Raw genomic sequence first — 25122 nt, 5'->3', positions numbered from 1 at the left:
CCGATATTCGGAAATTGAATTCGATTCGCTTGCTTATATCGTGTGATTTTGTTTCTTCTTTCACTTCTTTCCTTTCAGAAAAGAAAATGAACACTGTATATTGAATATCTTTATGAAAGATGTACGGAATATTCAATAGTATAAATAAATACACATATCATTCAACAATTTTTTTAATAGATACAGAAATGTATTTTATTTTACAAACATGAAAATTTTCATCTTTTTTTAAATATTTATACAATTAGAATTTATTTACAAATATAACAATGTCTATTATAATCTTTTATCTTCTTTCTTTTTCGTTTAATATATGTTCGATTTCGATAATCGTTTTTTAAACAATAAAATTCAATTAACAATTATAACGAAAACTCTATAATAGATATTCTATTTGTTTCTAAAATGTATAAAAGAATATTTTTTCTTCTTTATTACTAAAAGAAATTTTCAAGTCAACACTAGAATTATATGTCTATAATATATTTAACAATAAATATACATATCGTACACATGATGATTAGAATTAAGATAATATATTAGTATTATGAAAATAATTTTATATACATATGTAATTTTATTATTGTTTGAAATCAATTCTATAATTTTATAATTTTTCTTAGAAATGCATTTTTTTAACAATTATAAAAGTAATTTTAATTAACATTAATCGTTATATAATTAATCGTTGACATTTGTCATGTATTGCAATAAAATAAATATATGAAAAATTAGATTTAATTAATCACGAAATTGATTTTCATTCGATTGGTTATTTTTGTTATAAAAATAACAATTATTTTTATAATTTTTTATCGATAAAATCAAACATTAAATTTTTTGGTTGTTTCATTCCATGGATTAAAATAATGATACAAGAATAGAAATAATTAATTTTTTAAATTTTAACTCATATATCATTTTTGTCAGGATATATTTTTATTTTTAATATTATTTAATAAAATTGTTTCACGATCAGAAATAACATAAGGAGAAATATATACAAATTTAATTTTGGAAATATATAATTTCATAATTAGTTTGCAAATTGTAGCAAATTGTATAAACTGTTCAAACTGTTTCAATATTATATATTAAATACCTTCATAATGAATAAAAAACAATTTGCTAAATTTGATTTATTTTAATTTTAAAAGATTTCTTCTTTATTAATTTTTGCTTTTTGGCTATTAATGATTGTTCATAATTTAAATACTATTTAACATAAATATCAGTTCAAAAATTATTGATTTTATTTATTTTATTGAATTTATATATTTGATTATTGATAATATAATTGTATCTCATGACATGACATATAAACAAAATTTTTTATTTATAATTAAATGTGAAAACAAAAATGATTACAGCAAAAATTTTCAAAATGTCAAGAAATGTTGTTAATAAATATTATTATATTACTTATTGATTATCAAAATTATAACAGCTGTAGTATAAAACAATTGAATATAAAATCAGAACATTTGAAAATACAATAAAATAAAATCTAAAATTATTTAAAATATACACTGTTTATAACAAAACATTGTTAATGAACACTTCAATATGGCAGGAAATGGTTGTAAAATGTTTGTAATTTTTTGAATTAGTAAGTATAATATACAGTTTTGTATAGATTTCTCCTATTGTTGGTTTTCAATTGTTGCAAAAACAGCGCAATTCGTTTTTTCGAGCAAAAATGTTATAACTTTCTAAATATTCATAATGCTATACGTATTTCGATATCAAATATTGTCACTACTTTTATATATTAAATATATATGTTATATATATTTATATATATTAAAATAATTAATAATAGATATAATCAATATATTCATTCGTTTTATCTTTTCTGTTTTTTCATCTATTTCATCGTATTTTCACGTATATAACATTTTATCTGTTATATCGATATATATCACATTTAAAATTCTATACATCTTATTCATTTAAACAATATATTATATAATTTAACATAAAACGAAGAATAACAAATATAGTCTATAATATCACTCAATTAAAGGACATAGCAGATCGCGATATAGGTGACTAATTAAATTCTATACGCTGTCGAATTTGTTTTAATTGATTTCTTTTTTTTTTTTAGTCAATTGATTAATCATCTATCATAATCACGATTTGCTAATTATATTCTTATCCTAATACGATCAAATTTTGAAGATTATTTACAATGCCATAGCGAAGAAGATTTTTTTTTTCTTTTTCTTCTATTTTGTAAATTTTATCTATATATATCATTTTTTAAATCGCGTCCACGCTAACCATGATAAACTAGAATTTCATTACCAATATAAATAACATTTTAAACGCGCATTATAATGTATCTTTGTACATCATTATTAGTATCAGTATATTATCTTTGTACATCATTATTATCAATATATTAAAATGTTCATATGTATGTATGTAATATGTATATGAGTATATGAAATCATAGACAGAAATTTCCAGCATAAATAATAAACATATCGATCTTATCTTATATGCATCTTATATGATCTGATATCGATCTTCAATATTTGATACGTATATTAAGAAACAACATTTAATATGGGCACATTGTGTTTATAAATAATTATCTTAGGCATGATACTGATGAGAGATCAGAATGGTGGATCTTTGCATATGTATCTTACATATGTTCGTCGGTTGTTTTGATTTAGACAATGACCTGAAATCAGATGTTTCATAATGAATTTAGAATTTAGAATTTAGTATTTAGAAACTGATTAGAAAAGTTATAAACTTATAAAATATAAGTTAAACTTATTTTTATAATTTTTTATTAGTTTTAAGTAAAAAAGACGAAATATTTAATTTATTCTAAAATCATATTTCAATAATAAATAAATCTAATATTATTATTATTATATTATTATTATACTCTCCTATATATATATTCTACATTAACTGTGGGATTTTATTTTGAATATGTGAATGAGAAAGATAAATAATAAAAATAGTGAAAGATATAGCAAATTACTCCTAATATGAATATGAATGAAAAAAAGCGTGAATTAATATATGTATGTATGTACGTATGTATGTATGTTATGTGAACATATAAAAGTATAAACATAAATACATATATTGAAAATTTTTTATCAAATTTATTATATGTTATAAAATATATATATATATTACATTAAAAATTAAATATAAATTAATTCTTTTATTATTAATTTCTTATAATAATAACTTTTTTTCAAAAACTATATATAGCCATATATTCTTCATTCAATTTATTCTAATATTTATAATATTTTTTTAATATTTTTTTCTCATTTTATATTTTATATTTATCTATTTCTTTTTTGTTCAGTTTTACTTTATTATAGTTTGTTATTTCTTTTTACTCATTAAACATAATTCTTGTTATCTTGAACGATTAATTTTATACACATTTTAATTTAAAATATCTAATTTAAATTCAAATTTTCAAGATTACAACATTTGAAATTTAGTTAAATGTAATAAAAAAACTGCAATATATAGATAACTTTTTTTTATTAATTTCTGCTTTTTCTAAATTTTTACTATATGAATTGCAATTGATTTTTCTCCATATATCTCTCTCCATATATATATATGCATACATATCTATATATATGGATTTGAAATATAAGTTAGATTTAAAGTCTATGTATATTAAATATTTCATTCTAAAAGTATATGTTTTGACAATTTAACAATTTAAAATTTTTAAGATATATAGTAGATATAAAAGATATTACATAAATATTCATAATGCATAAGGATTCTGATATAAAATTATCCCTCTATTTTATTTAGAAAAATATTTTCTTTAGAAAAATAAAAAATGAAGAAACAAGTTTACCTGCTGCTATATATAGCTATACTATATAATTATATAATCTTATATAATCTATTATATAATCTTTTAATTATAAGATTTATATTATTATATAATTATTATTATTATATAATTATTATTATTATATAATATATTATTATTATTATATTAAATTATTATTAATAATATATAATTATAAAGAATATAATATAGCTGTAGAAATAATAGCTATAAATTGTATAGCTATATTTCTGTTTCTTGTGAAGCTAAAAAAATCGGAATGTAATTCTAGATTGAATCTGCCCATTATTAAATATACTAATTTCTTTATTAGTCTCTAACATTCATCTTTGAAATCATGAATAATTGCATAAATATCAATTATTTACAAATTTATATTACTCGAAAATTTTTTTTGTGTTCCTTTTCTATTCAATGTTTTTTCCTATCTAACAATTTAAATAAAATAAAAAAATTATGCATAATAAAAATTCTTATAGTGATATAATTATATACATATGCGTCTTGTCTATATAATTGTCATGAATATAAAAATTTTCGAACTTTGTAGCTGACAGATTCTAGAAAAAGTCCTTCCAAAATGCAATAATATTTGTTTTATTAATTTAAAGTCACACTATCTTCTTGTTTTGGCTTTCTTCTTTTTCAATCTCTATCGCTTCCAAAAGTTTTTCACATGTAGAATGTATATCATTCAAAAATTTTACAGAATGTAGTTTAAACAGTACTAAAACCTTTAATGTAACATTAGTTTTTATTGAAAACGTGTCGTTTTGTGATTTAATATTCTTCATTATATTATTCCATATAATTCCATTTCTTTACATGAATTGTATTTCATTATTATTCTCAATTTCAAATATAATCATAAGTAAAAGTCAAAAATAAAAATAATATTTATAGAATTTATATGAATCACTTTTATTTTTATTATAGAATCAACATATATTTACTATTGATATTTATAATAAAATATAAAGAAATATTTTTTAATCAACAAATCTTTACTAATCAAAATCTTCAATATTACTAGCAAAAACAACGAGTAAGTTATTTATTTATTTTGTCGTTAGATGTAACGAAAATGGAATTGAATATTTCATTTCTTTATCTTATACAATACATTCAAAATTTTTATTTTTATTTTATTACATGTATAACATATTATATAAGTATAATAATATCTAGAAGTTTTTCTAAATTGTTATAGAAAATACAGCAATACAATAAAGTTTGTATTTGTAATGTCTAAATAATATATATAAACCAATTCTTTAATTTGAAATTATTTTATTCATTTATATTTTTATTTATAAGATATATAATAGAGATTATTTTTTTAAAAAATCATTTTAAAAAATTGAATATCTTTTTATTTATATTGTATTAAATTTCAAATACTGTTGAAAACTTATATAGTTTTAAATTAACTTTGTTTTTACAAATATTTCGAAAACTATAATCTTCGATTAAATTATAAGCCAAAGAATGATGTCTTTGACAATATATATCAAAATCAAGATTAGCGATGAATAGTAATTTTAAAATAAATATATAAATTTATTACTATTTTTTCTTTTTATTAATTACTTTAAAATTTTTGAAAATATCTTAGAAAATCATTCAAAATGTTTTTAGAGTTTTTATATTAAAATTGGTCATATTAAAATAATGAAATTGATGAATAATTAAGAAAATATAAAAAATCAAAGAGAAGTTATTTACATTACATGTTTGTAATTTTAAAAAAATTATAACTTTTTGATGTCTTAATCAAAGTTTATAAATTAATTTGATATAAAATTTTGATAAAAAATGTAAAACAAATTAAATTTAAAATAATTTATCCGGGAAAATACTATATTAATTTACTTACCTAATAATTAAACGATTAATTGAATATGTTGATTATTGCCACCTGCATCATGACTAATAAAATGTTAATTGAGGATCGAACAGCAAAATTTCCTGCAATCAAGTTATAATCCATATCATAAGATAGTATACAAATTGACTTATAAAAATATAACGTAATGATATATAAGACTGCAAATTTTTTATTTTTCTTTTTTCGCTGAAGTAATCTTTAAATAATTTAATACAATATCTATTATATTAGTTATTTAATTTTTTAAAAAATTAAGAATCACTTTGCATGAATTGCATTTACTTTAGCATTTTGTTGAATATCTTTGATAAAATCATTTATCTTTCAATTTTATCTTCTAATTTTAATTTTGGATAAAAAAAGATCTAGTATTAAATCAGAAAAATGTAAAAATCAAAATAGGAATTACTTTTTTAAGTAAAAAATGTAGTATTTATCAATAAAAATAGAAATTATTTTCAACATGTAATTATTTTTAGAAATTATAATTAATTTCAATAAAAGTGCTATAATTGCTTTCAATTATAATTGTTTTCAGCATAATAATATAATTAGAAATTTTCGTTTAACATCTTTATTTAAATATATAAATTATCATTAAAATTTTCTAAGAAAATTTTCTATTTTAAATCATATTTATTTAATGAATTTTTTTGTAATTATTTTAAATGGATATATTAATATCTTTATTTGAATTTATCTGAATATCTTACAAAATAACAATTCATTATAGATTTTTATGTAAACTTTTCTAATTTATTGTATATCACGAGTAATTATTCCTTTATTATTATACAAATTTCCAAAAAAAAAGACATAACAGATTTTTAATTTTTATTTCTCAATTATAACGAATTTTATATTCTATCCAAGAATGATTTAAAAAAAATTAAAAACAAAACTAGAACGAAGCATTTAAAACCATCAAGCGAATTTATTTAGATTATAAAAACAATAAATAAATAATTTAACTATACAAATATTTTAAAGTAAATCCAGTTTTCTTTTATTAAAAAAATTAATATTAATTGATTTTTCGAAAGAATAAATAATAAATCATTAATAAATATAAATTACATTTTCTTTTTCTTTTTTCTTTTTAACAAACTTTGTATCATTTTTTTTTCTTTCTTTTTTTAACTTTTCTCTATAATATCGATATCAAAGTTAAAACGCTTTTTGTAAGCATGCAGAGGAAGATAAGAAATAATGCAGAGGTAAAGAGACAAAGATAGACAGGATAGATTAAAATACGTTTACACTAACCAGGATAGTAGACAATTTCGTGAGAAACGTTGTAGTTCACCTTTGGTATACCAAGCAAGCATTTGACAGTCGCTGCTTCCGGCAAATCTTCGTCCAATAAGGCCGTTCGTGATAAGATATCGTATAGTCCATCGGCACGCAGCATAACAGTGGGCTTTGCTGTTTGCTTTTCTAGAACACCTCTGCAATAGAGGTGACATTTGCAAAATTGTCGTGATTGTTGAAACTTGAAATGTCGACTAATTAAGCATTAGTATCTTAACATTATTATATAAATATATGTTTTCGTTTATTGTTTATTATTATTATATATTTATTATTTATTTTTTATTATTTATTATTTATTATTTATATATATTTATTATATTGTATTTCAGCGGTAAATTAAGTATTTCAAAGATAAATTAATATGGATTTAATAAAATAGATTTGAATAAAAAAAATAGACATTGTTTATATAAAATATAATTTTTAACAAGATGATTTTCTGATTTTAAAATTATTATATATAGCAGTTAAAATACAATTAATTAATTATTTTATTAGAACTTTTATTCATAGTAATATATTCTAGAATTCGTTAATAAATGAACAAAATAATATAAAAAATTTATATTTTTTTATATTTAAATGAATTTCAAAAATTAAATATACAAGATCCTAGAAAATATCCTAGAAGTTGGCTCATAAGTCTTTAACTAATAAAATAATTAATTTTTTTTCTTTATGAAAAATTCTGCTTTATCAACGAATTATTAAACGATTATAACAAAAAATATTGGCCAATCAGATAGATCTATCACGCTATAGCAATGGCGCTATATATGTTAAATATCTGAACTTGAATACATATTCGAAATAACATCTGTTGAATTCAATGCGTCAGGACTTGTTGTGACCAGTATTCTTTGTTGATATCTTCGTTAATAAACTCTGAACAAATATTTTTGCAAAGGAAAAAATTGCTTAAAATTATTTTAAAAATTATCAGTTAAATTTTATCGATTGATTTTTAAAAATCAATCCTGTTTATATATTGAAGACAAGACAATTAAAATTTTTAATGAAATAATAGAAGATCTAAAAATATAGAAAAATAAAGCATTTTATTGTAATACTTGATTGAAAGATTGGAAAGCTTGTTGGAATATACTTACTCGATGAATATATCTAAAATGGGTTGGGGATATAATCCTTCTGCTATACATGTTATCTCCACTCCATTCTTATCATCTATAGTTTTCTTCCTATATACAAGATCAAATTTGTCCTCCGTTGCTGAAACATATAAGTTTTATTTTATATAATATCATATTGAAATACCAACTTATTTTATTTAAAATTTATAGTTAATAATCACTGTGATAATATTCTTAGTTATGAAATTATATCTTTTATTTTAAAAAATAAATATAAAATTGTTTTATTAAGTTTTATATTATATTTTAAAATTATATTCTTTTTTTATGAAGATAATAAAGACGATTATATGGTTCATTTTAACTTTTAGATACTTTAAATAAGAGATAATTTAGTCTACAATGAAAGCAATTTTTAAAAATAATTATATCATAGACAATTCATAATAATGTAAGTTAAGTTAGGTTAAATTTAATTTAGTTAAGTTAAGTAAAATACTTAATTATGTATAATTTATATTCGTTATTTAATATTCAAAAATTAAATTTAAATAGAAGAAATGTAAAAGAAAATATAGATTTTTTTAAATTATTAATTGAATTATAAATTGAAATTATAAATTGAAATAAAATATTATCCATAAAATATATAGTATCTTATATTTAAATAAAGTTTTGAAAAAATTTTTAAACAAGTGACTGAAATTTCACAATTATTTTAAAAAATATCGAAAATATACATTTTTTTTATATTGATAGAAAACAGTATAATTTGGAGTATTCTTGGAATATTTAATTTTTATTATGTTTAGTATACATATCTATATTGTGATGATCTTCTATAAAAAACAAAGCTTTTATTTTCAAAATGAATTCAATGTTTTTTTTAGGTCATAGCGCCGCTTCTTTTTTATTTTTAACTTTTATTTATCTTTTTTAAATTAGTTTTATATATTAGTCATTTTATAAATTAATCATAAAACAAATTGGAAAACTAGAAAAATATGATAATATAAAACCAATTATGAAATTTTATCCATTCCACGCTTTCCAAATTAATTTACATTCTCTAAATTATATTCCATTTTATTATAACTTTTATTTAATCATATTTTATATTTATTTATATTACATTCACTTCCAATCAATCAATTCTTATATTTATATTTGTTATTAACTAATTGCTTATGCTCAGATATTGGTAAATTTTATTCCTGAATAGATTTTTTAAATTTTAAGTAATCTATATTTTTTTTTTTCTTCAAATTTTTATCTTTATCTGGATAATTGAGTATAATGACTCACTTAAAGCTTCCTGCCCTTTGTTCTCAATTTTTTTAAACTTTAAATATTTATTTAAAATAATTATTTATAAATTAGATAATGGGCGAATTCTTAGAAAGTTTAATTAAAACTTCTAATATAAATAAATTACTAACGTGAATAAAATTTCTAGAAATATGAATAATATTTGCTAGTATATTATTTTAATTTAAATATCTACAAATTCGTGAGATATCTTTCTAATATCAATTCCAAATATCAATTCTAGAAAAATAAGCAAAAATATTGATTCAATATAAGCAATTTCAATTAAATGAAATAAGATTGAGATAGTTCGATCTTGATTTCATTCTATCTCTATCATACTTTTTTCAATTATATAAATTTCGATCAATTTTTGTATATCAATTCTTGTATTTGTTTTGATTTTTAGAATCAATTTTTCAAATTTTTTACAAATATCTTGTATATATGTAAAATATTAAATGTTAAAAAAAATTATATTTATGTATTTAAATTTATATATGTTGAATTTATATATATATATATATATATATTGATTTAATAATTTATAAAATTAGATAAAATAATCAATAACAATTTTCATTTTTCTTTAGAGTAAGTTTGTATTATGATTGCTGTTTGATTCTTGCGTTTTAATATGTTCTACATTATATATGTTTTATGTTTTTTAACATATATAGTTTCTATCTTTTTTTCTTCTAATGATGATCTTTATTTAAGAAGATATATATATAATACATAAAGATAAAGAAAAGAATTAAAATGCGATAAAAGAAGAATCAAGAATATATAAAAATTTTCATACTTTTTCATTATCTTTTCATAATCTTTAAATTATTTTTTTTGATTAATTATATATTTATATTTATTTATATATTATTTATTTATGTCCAAAAATTTTATAAATATAATTTTATAAATAAAAAAATTCGGAATTAAACAATTTTTTCAAATTATTTATTTATATTTTTTGTTTATTTTAATTCATTTTTTACTTAAGAAATTTCTTTATCAAAAAATTTAATAAAAAAGAAAAATAATAAAAAAAAAATTATTGAATATTAATAGAAATTAAATAAAAAAAAATTGATTAAAGAATATAAAAAATTATGATATCAAACAATATAAACAATATATAAAAAAAATATAATATTGAAAAAAGGAAATCGATTTTATAAGAAATTTTATTTTATTATTATTTTATTAAGATACACAGAGTATTTATATGTTCATGTTATATATAGTATATTTTTTAAAAAATCTATTCTAGAGATCAAAACAAAAAATTAGTGTATAAAAATGATAAAGATTTATTTATTAAGTTATAATTAAAATTTGTTTTAAACGAAGTGAAACAAAAATAGAAATTATTTCATCTTATCATATTGCTATACGCTATTTTATTTTCGCCTCGCTTCATCTAACATAACCTTAAATTACTTATAATAAATAAATTAATCGATACTTTGTATACTAATTTTTGTGTTTGTTAGTTTTTAAAATCGATTTTCTAAAAATCTTCTACGAATATATTAACATTGTAAATGTTATTTTTTTGAAAGTTAAATTTTATATATATAATTATATATCAATAATTAATATCAATAATTACTTAATAATAAATTATATCAATAATTACTTAATTTCAATTTGAATGATAAATTTTAATAGTCACTTAGAATTAATATACATTTATACTTTTAGTTTTATATATAAATTATATTTTGTTGCTACTCTCTTAAATATTTAATTATAATAATAATATAATATAATAATATTCTTAAAAATCTCAAGAAAAAAGACATTAAAATCATTAAAATGCTCTAAAAAATTTCAAAAATTAAATGCATATTTTTTACTATTTATATGAAATATATGGAAATACTATGTGAAAAGAGAAAAGAGATTGATTTATAAGTAAATTGTGAAGCTTGTATTCGACTGTGATTTTATATATGATGAAATACGATAAAATAACGATGGCTCAATAAATTATCATGCATTTTAATTGAAACTCGTCTCTGAAAAATAGTTAATAAATTTATAAGAGATTAGAAAATTTGACAATAATCCGAGTACTCGAGAATTAAATTGTTAATATTTTTTTATAAAATGTAATGATTAAATTTTATGTGATATAATATTTAAATATCATTATTTCTAAAATAATTTAATAGTGCATAGAAGAATTAATTTATGCACTTATTTTTTAAATATATTACGGGCATATACTACGGTTAATATTATTTAGATAATTATTTAGAAAACAATTAATAAATAATCAATAGATCGAAAAATGATATAATTAAATTTTTGAATATGAATTATTTTATATCTATTCTATAATATTTTTGTTTTTGAAATATCATATTATATTTTGTTATAACCATATTTTTCAAAGATTTTTGTTAAACATAATTTATATATAATTTCTCTTTTATTTCTATGATTTTTATGAAGTATGAAACAATTAAAACTTTCACTTATGTTTTAAATTTATTTATATTTTGCTATTTATGTTAATTAATAAGAAATTTCTAATTGAAAGTATTAGTTATTATAAATAAAGTATCATATTCTTCATTAATTAAAATAGAAAATAAGAACAAATCTTTGTTAATACGTTCAAATTTGATTATTTTGTGCAACATTGATTATAATACAAAAGTTATAAATAATTAATAAAAATTATTTTAAAAATGCAAAGGAAAATAAAAACATTGACAAAGTCATATACAAAATGCATATTTGCTATTTCCACGTTTGAATAATAACCAGACATTATTAACGACTCAATAATAATTTTCATACACAATACTAAATGAATAAAGAAAATTTGTATTTTCTTTACATATAAGAAGTTATCTTTGTTAATATTAATAATAATCTTCTGTTAACAATCTGAATCTTTTGTACCGATCTCTTGAATCAATCCTTCTTTACATTTAATGTATTGCGAAGAAGCTCATTCATATATCGAATATTTGTAAATAATAAAACTCAATTTTATATCAAAAGGATTATAGGATTTATACTGATTGGGTATTTTTTGTTTGCTTGGTGAATACTATAAGCTCTTAAAATCTTTAAAAAATTTTTTTTTAAAACCCTCTATATTTAATTTAATACAATTATTATGAACTTAACATAATACAATATATTATATTTTCTACAATAATATTTTCTACATTATGTAAAAAAATGTTCAATCTATAAACAATGAACGGTGTCTCAATATTGGTTTTTTAGGAAAAAATATTTGTCAATTTTCTGCTTTGATGCAATTTGGATCAAAGCAGATCAAAATGTAAGATTAAAATACGTTCTATCGTTTTAATGCAACCTGAAAAGATCAAAAAAAAGGATATTGAATCGTTACTAAAAAAAAATTATATATATATATATATATATATATATAATCGTAATTACTAATCCTAAGCAAAAGTTTGATTTTCATTCACATGGTTCATCAAACTAATTTGCTGATATCAAACTAAATCTAAGCGGCGATGTAAAAAAAAATTGTTTAAAATGTTGTTTCTGATAATATATTTCAAACTCATTAAAATTCGTATCTCTTTATATAAAATGATTAAAATTTTAACAAAAATTTTCAGTTATAATAAAAAAAAGAATAATTAGCCTATTTTATTTGGAATAAATAATAATAGCGAAATACTTACAATATACAACCATAGAGGCGCTTGCAGATTGTTCATCTGCGAAAGTAGATATGACACATCTGTATTCGCCGGTAAGATCGATACCGGGCTTATTCAATTTCATGGCTCGGTAAGTGGTGCATGGATCGTTACTGGCTTTATACTTCAAATCAACGTACTTCCGCGTGATATCTCCAGCCAAAGGGTCTCTTCCGTATATCCATTGATAGGCCACTTCGTTTGCATTGAAAAACCATTTCACTACTAATCCGTTGCTCGGCGTGTTCTCGAGATCGTAATCGCAATCCAGAATCACATAATCGGTATTGTCGGCTTTCACTGTCGACGGTATGTTCACGTTCTTTATTACCAGTTGCCAACATTCTGAAAAATAGTAAAAAAAGTAAAGTTAAAAAAAAAAAAGAAAGAAGAAAGACTGCATAGATAGAGGAAAATGAAAAGATAATTTTTTCTTTATATTTCTTTTTTTGTATTGAAGATACTGAGAAAATCACGAATAATAATCGATTGGCTTCAGAAATGTGATAGAAATATATACCATTTTCGCAATTGATTACTGGGACATAATAATTTATTATTACAATGAACATTGTTTTAATTTTGAACTAAAAATTTTGCTATTGAAAAAGTAAACAGAATTATTGAGAAAGATTATTTTTAATTTTATATTAATAGATATGAAAAGTATCATTTTTTTGAATAATATTTCAATTGCATAATTTTTTTGAAAATACTGTGCAGAATACTAAATCTTTAAAAGTAATCATGTTACAAGTTATTCATTATTCCAAAAAAGTTTCTAATACTGAATGCAAAATTCCATAAATTCGAGTTAAATAGAATAAATAGACAAAGATCTCGAATTGAATTTTAATTTGATAAAAAAAGAGACAAATTAGAGATATTAGAAAGTCAATTGTTTCAATTGTTTCAATTGTTTCTGTTTTTTCAAGATGATATCACAAATTTGTCACATTCTATTGCTTTCAATAGATTGTTGATATTTATTGATAAATAAATTTATATGTGCATAATTATTGTACAAATAAATACATGTATATATTTCATAATAAATAACGAAAAAAGGAAATTATTGTTTAATTTTCCTACGTTATTGTATTCCTTATGGTATTGTTACAATGAGATATGAATTGCGAAATTATTCATCCAACATCAACGTTGCTTTGAATATGTCTAATGAATTTCGTTTTGGTTGATGCAATTTCCATTCTGCTACAGAAATACATACGAAATTTGAAATTGTTTTAAAATTTATGAATGGTACATGGTAGGAAATCAAATCAACTTTTGTACTTTATTGTTTTATTATGAATTTATAAATTTTATTCATTTATTGTTTTGCTTCTTCTCAAAAAATAGTATACGAAACAATTGAAGATTGTTAAATGTTTTTTTTACAATGCGTATTGCAATATATAAATATATGAACATTGTTTTATTAAAGAAAATTAAATTAATAATTAAATTAAAAATTATATTATATAATTTTATAATAAATATATTATAATAATATAAAATATATATAATATTGTAATAAATTAAATTAAAATATATTTATTATAATATTTGTTGCAATAAGAAAATTAATTCTTCTATTATTTTCTTTTATTATTATATTATAAATAAAAAATCAGTTATAAGAAAAAAATTATTTATAAAATTCTATTTATAATAATTAATGAATTGTATAAGAACTATAATATTTTTTTAAAATATATTTTTAAATAATATATCAATAATATTTAATAAAACATTTAATAAAAATATTCAATCATTTTTTTAAAAAAAATTTTAAACTAGAATAACTTTTAAAATTGAATTGAATCATCTAAGTTTTTTCAAGAAATTAGAAGAGTTAATTTGCTAGATGACATGTAAAAAAATTTGGAAAAATATTTAATTGATTGGAATCACGAAAAAAATAATTGTTATTAATCTTAACTATTTTTATTTGAATTTGTAATAAAAAGTTAAATAGTACATTTTGAAGATTTATGTTATATACACTGAAAATTGTATTGAAATCAATTGATGCAAAAATAAGCTACGTAAAAATAAACATCAAATGATATAAAAATTTATAAATTTTAAATAATAATCGAATGAATGAATGTTCTGTCAGGGCTTATATTAAGAAGAAAAAAAAAAAGAACAAAAAAGGAAATAATTCGCAAGTCAAAATATTTTGAAATCCAAAACATCATAAATTTTTTTAATCATTTTTTTAAAAAAAGTATTTTTTTAAATTTCAGTTATTTTTTGAATCTCAAAAAACAAACAATATATTTTCATGTCACTGATTCTGAAAACTAAAAGGATAGTTCGTGCAATCGAGAAGAAAAAAGCAAGTGGACCATTTCGTGATTTGAATTACGAAATATCGTCTCGTAGAGAAAAAAACAGTTCGCTAGAATTGTTCTGGTAGAAAAAAAAAATATCTTTCATCACCAATTTTCCAAAAACCCTTTTCTTTTCCTTTTTATTTATTTATTTATTTATTTTATTTTATTTTTTTTTTTCTTTATAAACGCTGCACTTTTGTGTTTTATATTTCTCACCAACTAGAAAGTTTTCAGAAGTAAAGCACATCGTTTTATTCACGACGTGAGTTTGAAATTTATGAATCTTGAAAATACAGAAAAAGTATTCACACTACGAATTTATATATATATACATATATTGTAACAGACCTGCAACGTAATATAAGAAGCATATGAAAAGTATATAAGAAGAATAAAAAAAAACGAACTCGTCAATATATATAATAAATAAATTTATTAATTTATTAATAATTTTTAATAAAATTATTAATTTGGTTGATATTTAATATCAATTCAACATATTTTATGATGTTTTATGATATTTAATATTTTAATATATTTATTATTAATGATTCGTTTATTCTCATCATGACTTACTCAATACACTAATGCAATTTCTTGAAATTGGAACAACAAGAAAATTAGGAGAAATTTTAAAGTAAAATTGGACAGAATAATAATACGTAATGATCAAATAAAATTTTTAATTAAATAGAATAATAGAGCAGTTCAGAAATACATGAATACCGATATCAACTCACAACACATATATGAAACAACATATCAGAAATTAATTGATTTCGAAATTAACTATGTACAAAAATGTTTATTGATTATTGCTGGAATTATGTATGATCGCAACTTTCGCCATTCATTATTTTGAACTTCTACTTTAATTTCATCAAGCTAATATAAATATATATAATAAATATAACTGAGAAATATAACGCAATGTAAATATAGAATTTTTAATAAATTTAGAATTTTTCGAATATCACATTGCTGAGATTTTTGAAACGAACTGATAGAAATCAAAAGGATAAAATATAAAATGGAATGGAAAATATAGTATTATTTTAAAAATATTGAATTTATTATACGATTGGACAAAAATTATTACAATAATTGGATATAAAATGTTTTAAAGAATGAAAATTTTAGAAAATTTTATATAAAAAAATATATTGTGCATATATTGTAAAAATGATTAATATATAATAATTACAAGAATAAGAATAAGAATAATACAATGATTTATCGCTCACATTAAAATACTAGAAACTTAATTTTATGCTTTGAAATTTTTGTAATTTTTTCTAATGATTACTCTAATAGCTGTATTCAGTTAAATAGATCCTATATATTATTAATAAAATTTTAATTAATTGTAAAATTAATTATAGAATACAATTAATTGAAAAGAATAACTGAATAACTGAATATAAAAAAGCTTAATTTCATGTAAACTTTTTTTTTTTATGATACAAAAATTTTTACTTTGTTTACTTAACCTCTTAATTGCCATACTTATGTTAAAACATTTCAATTTCGACAATTTTTTACAATTAATTAAAATTTTTTAACATATATATATTAAAATATAATAATATATTAAATATATAATAATAATATATATTATATAATTATTATATATTATATAATAATATATAATAATATATAATAATAAATATATATAATAATATATATATTAAAATAAAATATAATAATATTATTAAAAAATTGTTTTCAGAAAAACTTTCTTTGGTTTTATTTTCAATTATTCCTGAATTAAACGAATTATTTTCAATTAAGTTTGTATTTAAGTAAATATTTACTGCTTAATATACGACCAAAATTCAATACTGTAATGGATTGTTCTTTATGAATTGTTCTCACGCTAAAATGAGTTTCTTGTATTGCAGTAATGACCGAATGAACTCTTGACCTTGCAAATAAATCCTAAAATAGCACGGAAAAAACACTTTATCAACTATGATGAAGAGTCTGGTTGGCCACATAATTGCAAAGAACCGAGATTACATTTCCCAGTAAAAGGTATTACAAGAAATGTTACAAAGAAAATAACATGATTTTAAAAAGTTTGGGACGATTCGCATCACAGAAAAATCATATGTTAAAAAATATTGATTGATGTGTATTGCATGTTAATATCTTTAGTATCTTTAAACCAATTTAAATTGTTTCGCTATAAATCATTCACTAAATATTTCATTATTCTATCTATTCAATTTATTTGTCTGTTTATTCAATTCCTACATATTTTCTTTTGGCTAATTAGATTAATCTTGTTTTTAGATATATTTTGAAAATTAAATTCTCTAAATGATAATACTAAATTTATATTTCACGTTAATTTTCTTATGTCAAACATTAATTATTGTATTATAATATTTATTATTTTTTATTGTAACAAATACTTAATTATTAATATTTCTTACAACTTGTAACTTGTAAGAAAAGTTAATTAGTGTGATTAATAAGTGTGATTCATTTTGATTAAATAAACATAAAATTTTTGCTGGATATTATTTTTATTTATTATCAAATATAATTGTTAGAATTTTATTTTATATTTCACTATTTAAAAAACTATTTGTAATAATATTTTAACAAATACTACAATATTAGAATGAAGCTTAATAATAATCTTAACATTAATTATAAATCAATAATATATCTCGTATCGAAAAAACAATTTTTAAAATATTTAAAACGAAGGGAAGGAATTTAGAAAACATGAATTCTCATAGCATATTTGAATTTATATAAGCGTAAAAATGAAACGTGAAGACAGATTATAAGTATCATGTTTCTTATTTAAAAAGAATTCAATTTCGCGACACGAGATGTATTCTTTATAAATACTTCATCGATATCGATGTTATAGCATAATAATAATAGAACAGCATAGATGTTTATTCAATACAAAAATATAGAAAAAATTTCAAAATCAAAAAAAAAATTGCATCATTTAAATTGATAGAAGTAAAGATGAGAATAAAGCAAAAGAAAAATGAATTACTTACGATATATTGAAAATTAACAAAACAATATACTTATGTCTCATTGTATATCTTATGGTTTTGTTTCAATTTACTCAATTCAATTTGATTGTTATTCTCTTTAATTACTTCATTTTTTTTACTTCATACATCTTTTTGATATCCTTTTATAATATTCTTTCTTTAATATGTTTATGTTCCATGATGTAATCATGAGAAATAATTTTGTTAATGGTATTTCAAGTTTATAATTTATTAATTATTATTTATATAAATTTATTTTATTTTGAATATAAATAATAAGAAAATATTATTCAAAAGAAAAAATAAATGAGTAGAAAAAAAATCATTATTTCTCAATATTTAATATAAAGAAAATAAACAAGCATAAAACATTTGATGATAATCACCAAGATCACTTAGATAAATGAGAAGTCAAAATTAAGAAAATTTTACACAATTTTAAATATCTATTTTAAATATCTAAGATTATATGCTGCAGATTAAAAAAAGAAAGAAATAATGCATTATTAAAAAAGAATTATTAAATTATTGATATATATAGATATTACAGATATTATACATTATAACTATCTTAAACTCATGAAAGATGCATGAGATAGTATTTTGGATAGTGTTTTTAATTGTTATATTTCGATTTAATGATTTGCAATTTGGTTGTTCAGACATTGAACAAATGGTGTCCAAACATGAACAAATGGCGCAGGATGATGCTGAGAAAATGACAAAGACAATGATGTTTTTAAGAGAAAATTTTAGTAACAATTCGGCATGGTTGAATTAATATGATCCTAAGATGATCCTTTCAGACATGTCAGTTTCAACGTGCTAATCAGCATCATCCTATCTGAAAAGAATCACTACAAACATGCAGTGCGGAACAACTTCCTGGGAAAACAACCGACTTGTGAATGGCGTAGTAGCACTTTAGACTTGTTCTAAGGAGCTTTCTTTGGACTGAGAATATCGCTCAATTAGAGCATTAATCTACAGCATTATTGGACACTTATGTATCCTACTGAAAACCTGCAAGCTCACGAGATGAACATGGAGGAGGCTTCAAAGGATGTTTGAAAATCTTTAAAAACCAACAACTTCGAGAACAATAGAATTACCAAGAACTTCTAGAATTATCAAGGCATCAGAATTAACAAACCTATGAAATTGGCCAAAATTATTAAAGCACAAGAATTATCAAACAACAAGAACTTTAACAGAAAAACTTAAAACAGAAAAATTACCAAAATAACAAGAACTTTCAGAACTTTGAGCTTAAATCTTTTTCCAAATTTATAACTTCGAACTTTAGTAATAGCGTGGATCGTTATTGGCATATGGACTTTGCATTTTGCTAATCCGAATTTGTAACTTCGAACTTTAGTGATAGTGTGGGCTATCATTGACATATAGATTTTACTTTTGATCATATTGCTAATCGAACTTGTCAACTTCAAGCGAACTTCATAACAATTATTTTATTACTATATTTCATTACTATAGCTCCAGGAACGGGTTGGAACTAATATTAGTTAAGTTGTGAATATTAAAATTCTACTTGGATATTGAATATAAAATTTAATTCCGGAAAAATTTCTATTTTTGTTTTGTTGTTGATGACTGTCAAACAATGAGTAACTAGTTTGTCATAAGAAAGACTTGCAGATATTAAGATGGATATGTTACTGAAAGTGGAAATTCATAAATTCATCAAATTCATTTTTAACTTGAAAGAAATTAAGAATTGGTTATGAAAATATAAATAAGACCGCTTCTTTTGGTGATTCTCAGATAATGATCAACTTGAGATGATACGCGCCATCTTTGCATGACTAGTTAAACAAAATCATAAATCATATTTTGAAAAATATATCGGTAGTGAACTAAAAATATGTGCAATAAACATTATTATTCATTTGACTAGCAAACGCAGGAGATAATTGTTGTCTGTCATAAAAAATATTTAGAAGATTTAAACTTGATGATTTTGTGATTCTGTTGTTAAAACAACATTAATATTAATTATAAAATATATAATAAGAAAATATAAATTTCAAAACTTAATCAAAAATGATTTTCATTTTAGGGATTTTTAAATAAAAAATATTTCAATATCAAATGTAAACGTCATGTATCTCTCAATATCCTGTAACTTTTGCTTAAAAATTTTTTCCATCATCTATATTTTTTGAAATATTTATATGATTCCGAATAAATCATACAATATATATTATATTGAATCATTTATATTATTTGCTATATACTATGTTATGTATTTTAATTTGTACTTTTTATCTTGACAACAAAAAGATTCGTACATTAAGAATGATTTTCATATTTATCATCTATTCTTTACCAAATATATATTAATGTAATCTTTAATATCCTAATAATTAAAATATGAATTTGAAAAGGAATTTTATTGATAAGTTTATTTCATCAAATGAAGTATATTCTTTTCCTTTTTCTCTTTTTCATCTCTTTTATTTCTAGTATCTCACTTGTTACTGGAATGTGATTATACTGTAATTGTACTCATATTAATATCATAAATATAATATTTTAAAATGATTTAATTTAAAATAATTTAATTAAATTTAATTTAAAATAACTAATTACACGAAATACTATTAAACAATCATTATGATTGTTAAGCATATTATCAAAAAAGTAATTTATATTTTATTTTGATTATATTTACGATGTTAATAATTTTTTGTTCTATTAGCCTTCAATATTTTTTATTAATTTCTTGATAATCTAGCAAATATAAAAGAAGTAAGATCGAATTAACAACCCTGAAATACATGTAACATTTTATTTCTGCGGAATGATAAATTATAGCCACATATTGTTGCAATGAGATACACTGAGACATGAACATAATAAAAGAACAAGGGAGTTGCTTAAACATGGCACACAAATACGTAAAGATTAATGCGTTTCAGGCTGCTAGCTGAAATGAAGTATAAGGCAGTTTCCACAGACTAACTTCTGATAAATGAGTTTTTTTTCTACTTTCTTTATCATCATATACATATCTGATCGCATAAAAATCTTTAATTAGAAATTTGTGTATTAGAAAAATAACGTTTTCCAGAAAACCATGGATAATAACTTAATTTGTTTTCTATAACCAAATATAATTTTAGTTTATTATTTCAAATATACCAAACAAAATGTTTTGTTCTAATTTGAAACAATTTAAGTTTTTTAAATAATTAAAAATTTGCATTAGCTAGATAGACAAGACATGACAAAAAATAAAAAAATTTTAAAATTTTACAAACTGAATGGAAAAATATTATATAGCTAAAATAACAAAAGAATCAATAACCAATAACAAAGTGTTAAAAGTAAATTAATTATAAAAATACATAATGGATAAAATTTTTCATTATAATTGAGAATATATTCAATTAGATTACTATCAAAATATTTTATGCAAAATTCTTTAGCACAAATAATAATAATAATAATAAATAAAAATAATATTCTTTAGCTATTTTAATATTCTTTAAAATAAATACACAAAATTTAATCAAAAATTCATCAATGATTTCATAATTTTTATTATAAATATGTATGTTATGTGAAGAAATGTATATGCTGACCAAGTAGTATTATTAGATTAGCTTTAGTTTCTTGGTATACCTCTGATAGTATATTTTCTTACGTAAATAAATTTCGTTAGATTAAGATTGCGATACTGTTCTCAATTATGATAAATTGCGTATAATTATATCAAAATCTTATATGCTTCATTTGCAATACGGATTGAGGCAATTTATCTGGTTAATAAAAGGGTGAAGAAAAGAAAGAAAGAAATACGGGAATGAACGATTTGCATATTACCAACTTAATTAACACCCATACCTTATAAATGATCTTACACGTAATTCTAACCATCTATTATGTAATGTTTCTCTGAACTGGCTTATTATAAAACGAAAAATGTTGAAATGTCATAGTTTTTAATATTTTCTTCGTTAAATTCACACATTATAAAGACAATAAATTAGAATTTGGATCTTTTAAAATAAAATATTCAAATATATTAATTAATTAAACATCAATCAATAATTTAAATATAAAGAAATGACTTATAAAAATAAGAAATATATTCTCTTTTAAGAATAGGATTCAGAGAGGAGAAAAAAGAAAAAAAATTAGATTGCGTTATGTTAACTATAATTCGATATAAAAGCTAGCAAATTTTGTAAAAAAATTTGATTCTAATCTTATTTTTTATGTTTACTTTTGATTCTTATATCAATCGAAAATTATATCGATATATTTGAATTTCTGATAACTTTTCTGATAATTTCTGATTATTTATATTATTATTAATAAAATTCTTGGAATACAAATCAATAATAAATACATTAAATAATAATAATCTTTTTTATTAAATATATTTTGATAAAAAAATAACTAAATTTATCATTTAACAAAGGAATTAATTAATTGATTTTAATTTGAATTTAATATAATATGGATTTTTGGGATTATAAAAAATGATAATAAGTTTTCTAAAGATATATCTACAATAATTATAATTATCAAATAGTATTATTAGTAGTATATGAAATTGTATAGGTTACGGAACATTTATTTATCACTGACTTCACTATAATATTGATTATATTGATTCTTTAATATAAATTCTTAGAAACAATATTAAATCTTAAAGATTTGAATAATTGTATATTTATTGTAAAAAGTATTCAATTAAAAATTTCTTCAATTTAACAATTTGAAATTCCTAATAATGTGCCATGAAGAATTCTATTATTATAATTTTTGTCATTATCATAATTTTCATGAAAACTAAGAAGATCATGATCAGATTTATAGAATTAATAAAACGAGTTTGAACGAAAACGAATTTTCTGAGAATCATATTGCCATTGCATGATCAAAAATCATTTCAATTTCAAATTCGTGACCACAGACATTTTACAATACATACATAATTTCGTAAACAGATGGAGAGGAAAATAGTATTGCAGATCATTGGTAAATTTGCATCACAAATTTTATAAAATATTTTTAGCTTTTGAATATATGCGGATAAAACGATTAGAATTCTATAAAAATTTCTATTCGTATCTCACTTATGACATTCGAGAATGAAAATTTTAATAATTAAATAATCATCAATTATATTTCAATGATCAATCGAATCACTTTTTTATATTTAATATTATGTAATATTTTAGTTATTAGAAATATTATTTGTTATTAGAAATATATGATATTCAATAATTTTTGTAATATTTAATATTTTGATTCGATATTTTATTTTGTTTGTTTTTTTTTTGTGAAATAAATTTTTGATCTTACTTTTAACTTTATATAAAATTTTTTCTCCAATTATTAATATCTAATTATTATGACTTCGATTATATTGACTCTTATATTGATATGGTAATTCAAAATCAAAATGTTTAATTTGTTCCTTTTCTATTTTTTTAGTATGAAAAAATCATTTATTTCGATACTATCACTATAATATAAAATCCTTTAAATTTTCTAATCAAGATTTTCTATTACTATTATTTATGTGTTTTAATAACTCATAATTTTATTTAAATTATTTTTATATTTTTATAACAATCTTTAAATTTGTTAAAACAAAAAGAAGATGTGTATTCTGAAATTTTATATTTTAAATTATATTAAAGATTTTAAAATATATATATTAATAAATATTAAGAAGACAATTTTAGAATATAATTTTAAAATATATATATTTTTTAGAACATGGTAGATTCTTGATTTTTTTAAAGAAGTTATTTTATAACATTTTGTTTTTCCCTTATATTTTATTTATTTAAGAATATTTTTATTAAAGAAGATAAATAATATTAAAAAATATTTTAAAATATGTAAGAAAAATGTTGTAAAATAATTTATATATATAATTGTATTTTTGTATTATTTGTATTTTTTACTATCCTATTAAAAAACCAAATATATATATTTGTGTAAATATTCTTTAAAATTATACCAATGAAATGGAAATGATATTATTTATTAAAAATTAATAACTATAATTCTTTAAATAGTATCATAAATTTTATTTACTTTTTTTTTTAAATTAAAACTCTTCAATATTGAAGTTTGGCTTCTTTCTTCAATTTTTTTTGTATTTTTTTTCAATTTTAAATTATAATAAAAATATGTTATATAAATTATGTCCGTCATATTCATAATAACTATTCAAACAAGTAAAAAACTCTGATCAATCTGCAATCATTTCAAACTGACTTCTAGAAATTTCAAAAATTTTCAAAATTGAAATTTATAATTTTTCAAGCACAATAAAAACATCTGTTATGATTGTTCGAAATCATTTGATATATAAAAGTAACAGTAACTTTATTTATATCCTATTGGTAAAAATACACGAAGTAATTACACATGAGCAAATTATCCTGAAATGTAAAGTTCGCCCTCTTTGTGTAGCTTTTTCTTTTATTTCTTTCGCTTTAAAGTTATCACATCACGAGATCTACATATGTACTTTGAAAAGAAGAATATTGTTCATGCAAAACATTTGAGGTATTTCGTTGAGAAAATCACAGCTTGCA

General features: G+C 19.8%; 1 protein-coding gene across 1 annotated transcript; it reads right to left on the bottom strand.

Annotated features, from left to right (window-relative positions):
- Nucleotides 1-467: 467 nt before the first annotated feature.
- On the bottom strand, nucleotides 468-13500 carry LOC100872648 (uncharacterized). Its single transcript, XM_031916908.2, has 5 exons — nucleotides 13144-13500; nucleotides 8171-8291; nucleotides 7014-7195; nucleotides 5736-5827; nucleotides 468-2695 (listed from the first exon to the last, which is right to left on the bottom strand). The coding sequence occupies exons 1-4, from the start codon at nucleotides 13244-13246 to the stop codon at nucleotides 5751-5753; spliced, it is 483 nt and encodes a 160-aa protein (XP_031772768.2). The 5' UTR covers nucleotides 13247-13500; the 3' UTR covers nucleotides 468-2695; nucleotides 5736-5750.
- Between the last annotated feature and the right edge of the window lie 11622 nt (nucleotides 13501-25122).

This window comes from Apis florea, unplaced genomic scaffold (assembly GCF_048593485.1).
Source record: "Apis florea isolate Af1SG1 unplaced genomic scaffold, ASM4859348v1 contig_2291_pilon, whole genome shotgun sequence".
Lineage (NCBI taxonomy): Eukaryota > Metazoa > Arthropoda > Insecta > Hymenoptera > Apidae > Apis > Apis florea.
This window is presented reverse-complemented; position numbering and strand designations above follow the sequence as displayed.

What these genes read in the sequence shown, in the direction of transcription:
- LOC100872648 (XM_031916908.2), bottom strand. Translation starts at nt 13,246, where the DNA reads ATGAAATTGAATAAGCCCGGTATCGATCTTACCGGCGAATACAGATGT. An exon ending in CGCCTCTATGGTTGTATATT is followed by an intron (nt 8,292 to 13,143) that starts GTAAGTATTTCG and finishes TATATGTTTCAG; the next exon opens with CAACGGAGGACAAATTTGAT. An exon ending in CGAAATTGTCTACTATCCTG is followed by an intron (nt 5,828 to 7,013) that starts GTTAGTGTAAAC and finishes ACTTGATTGCAG; the next exon opens with GAAATTTTGCTGTTCGATCC.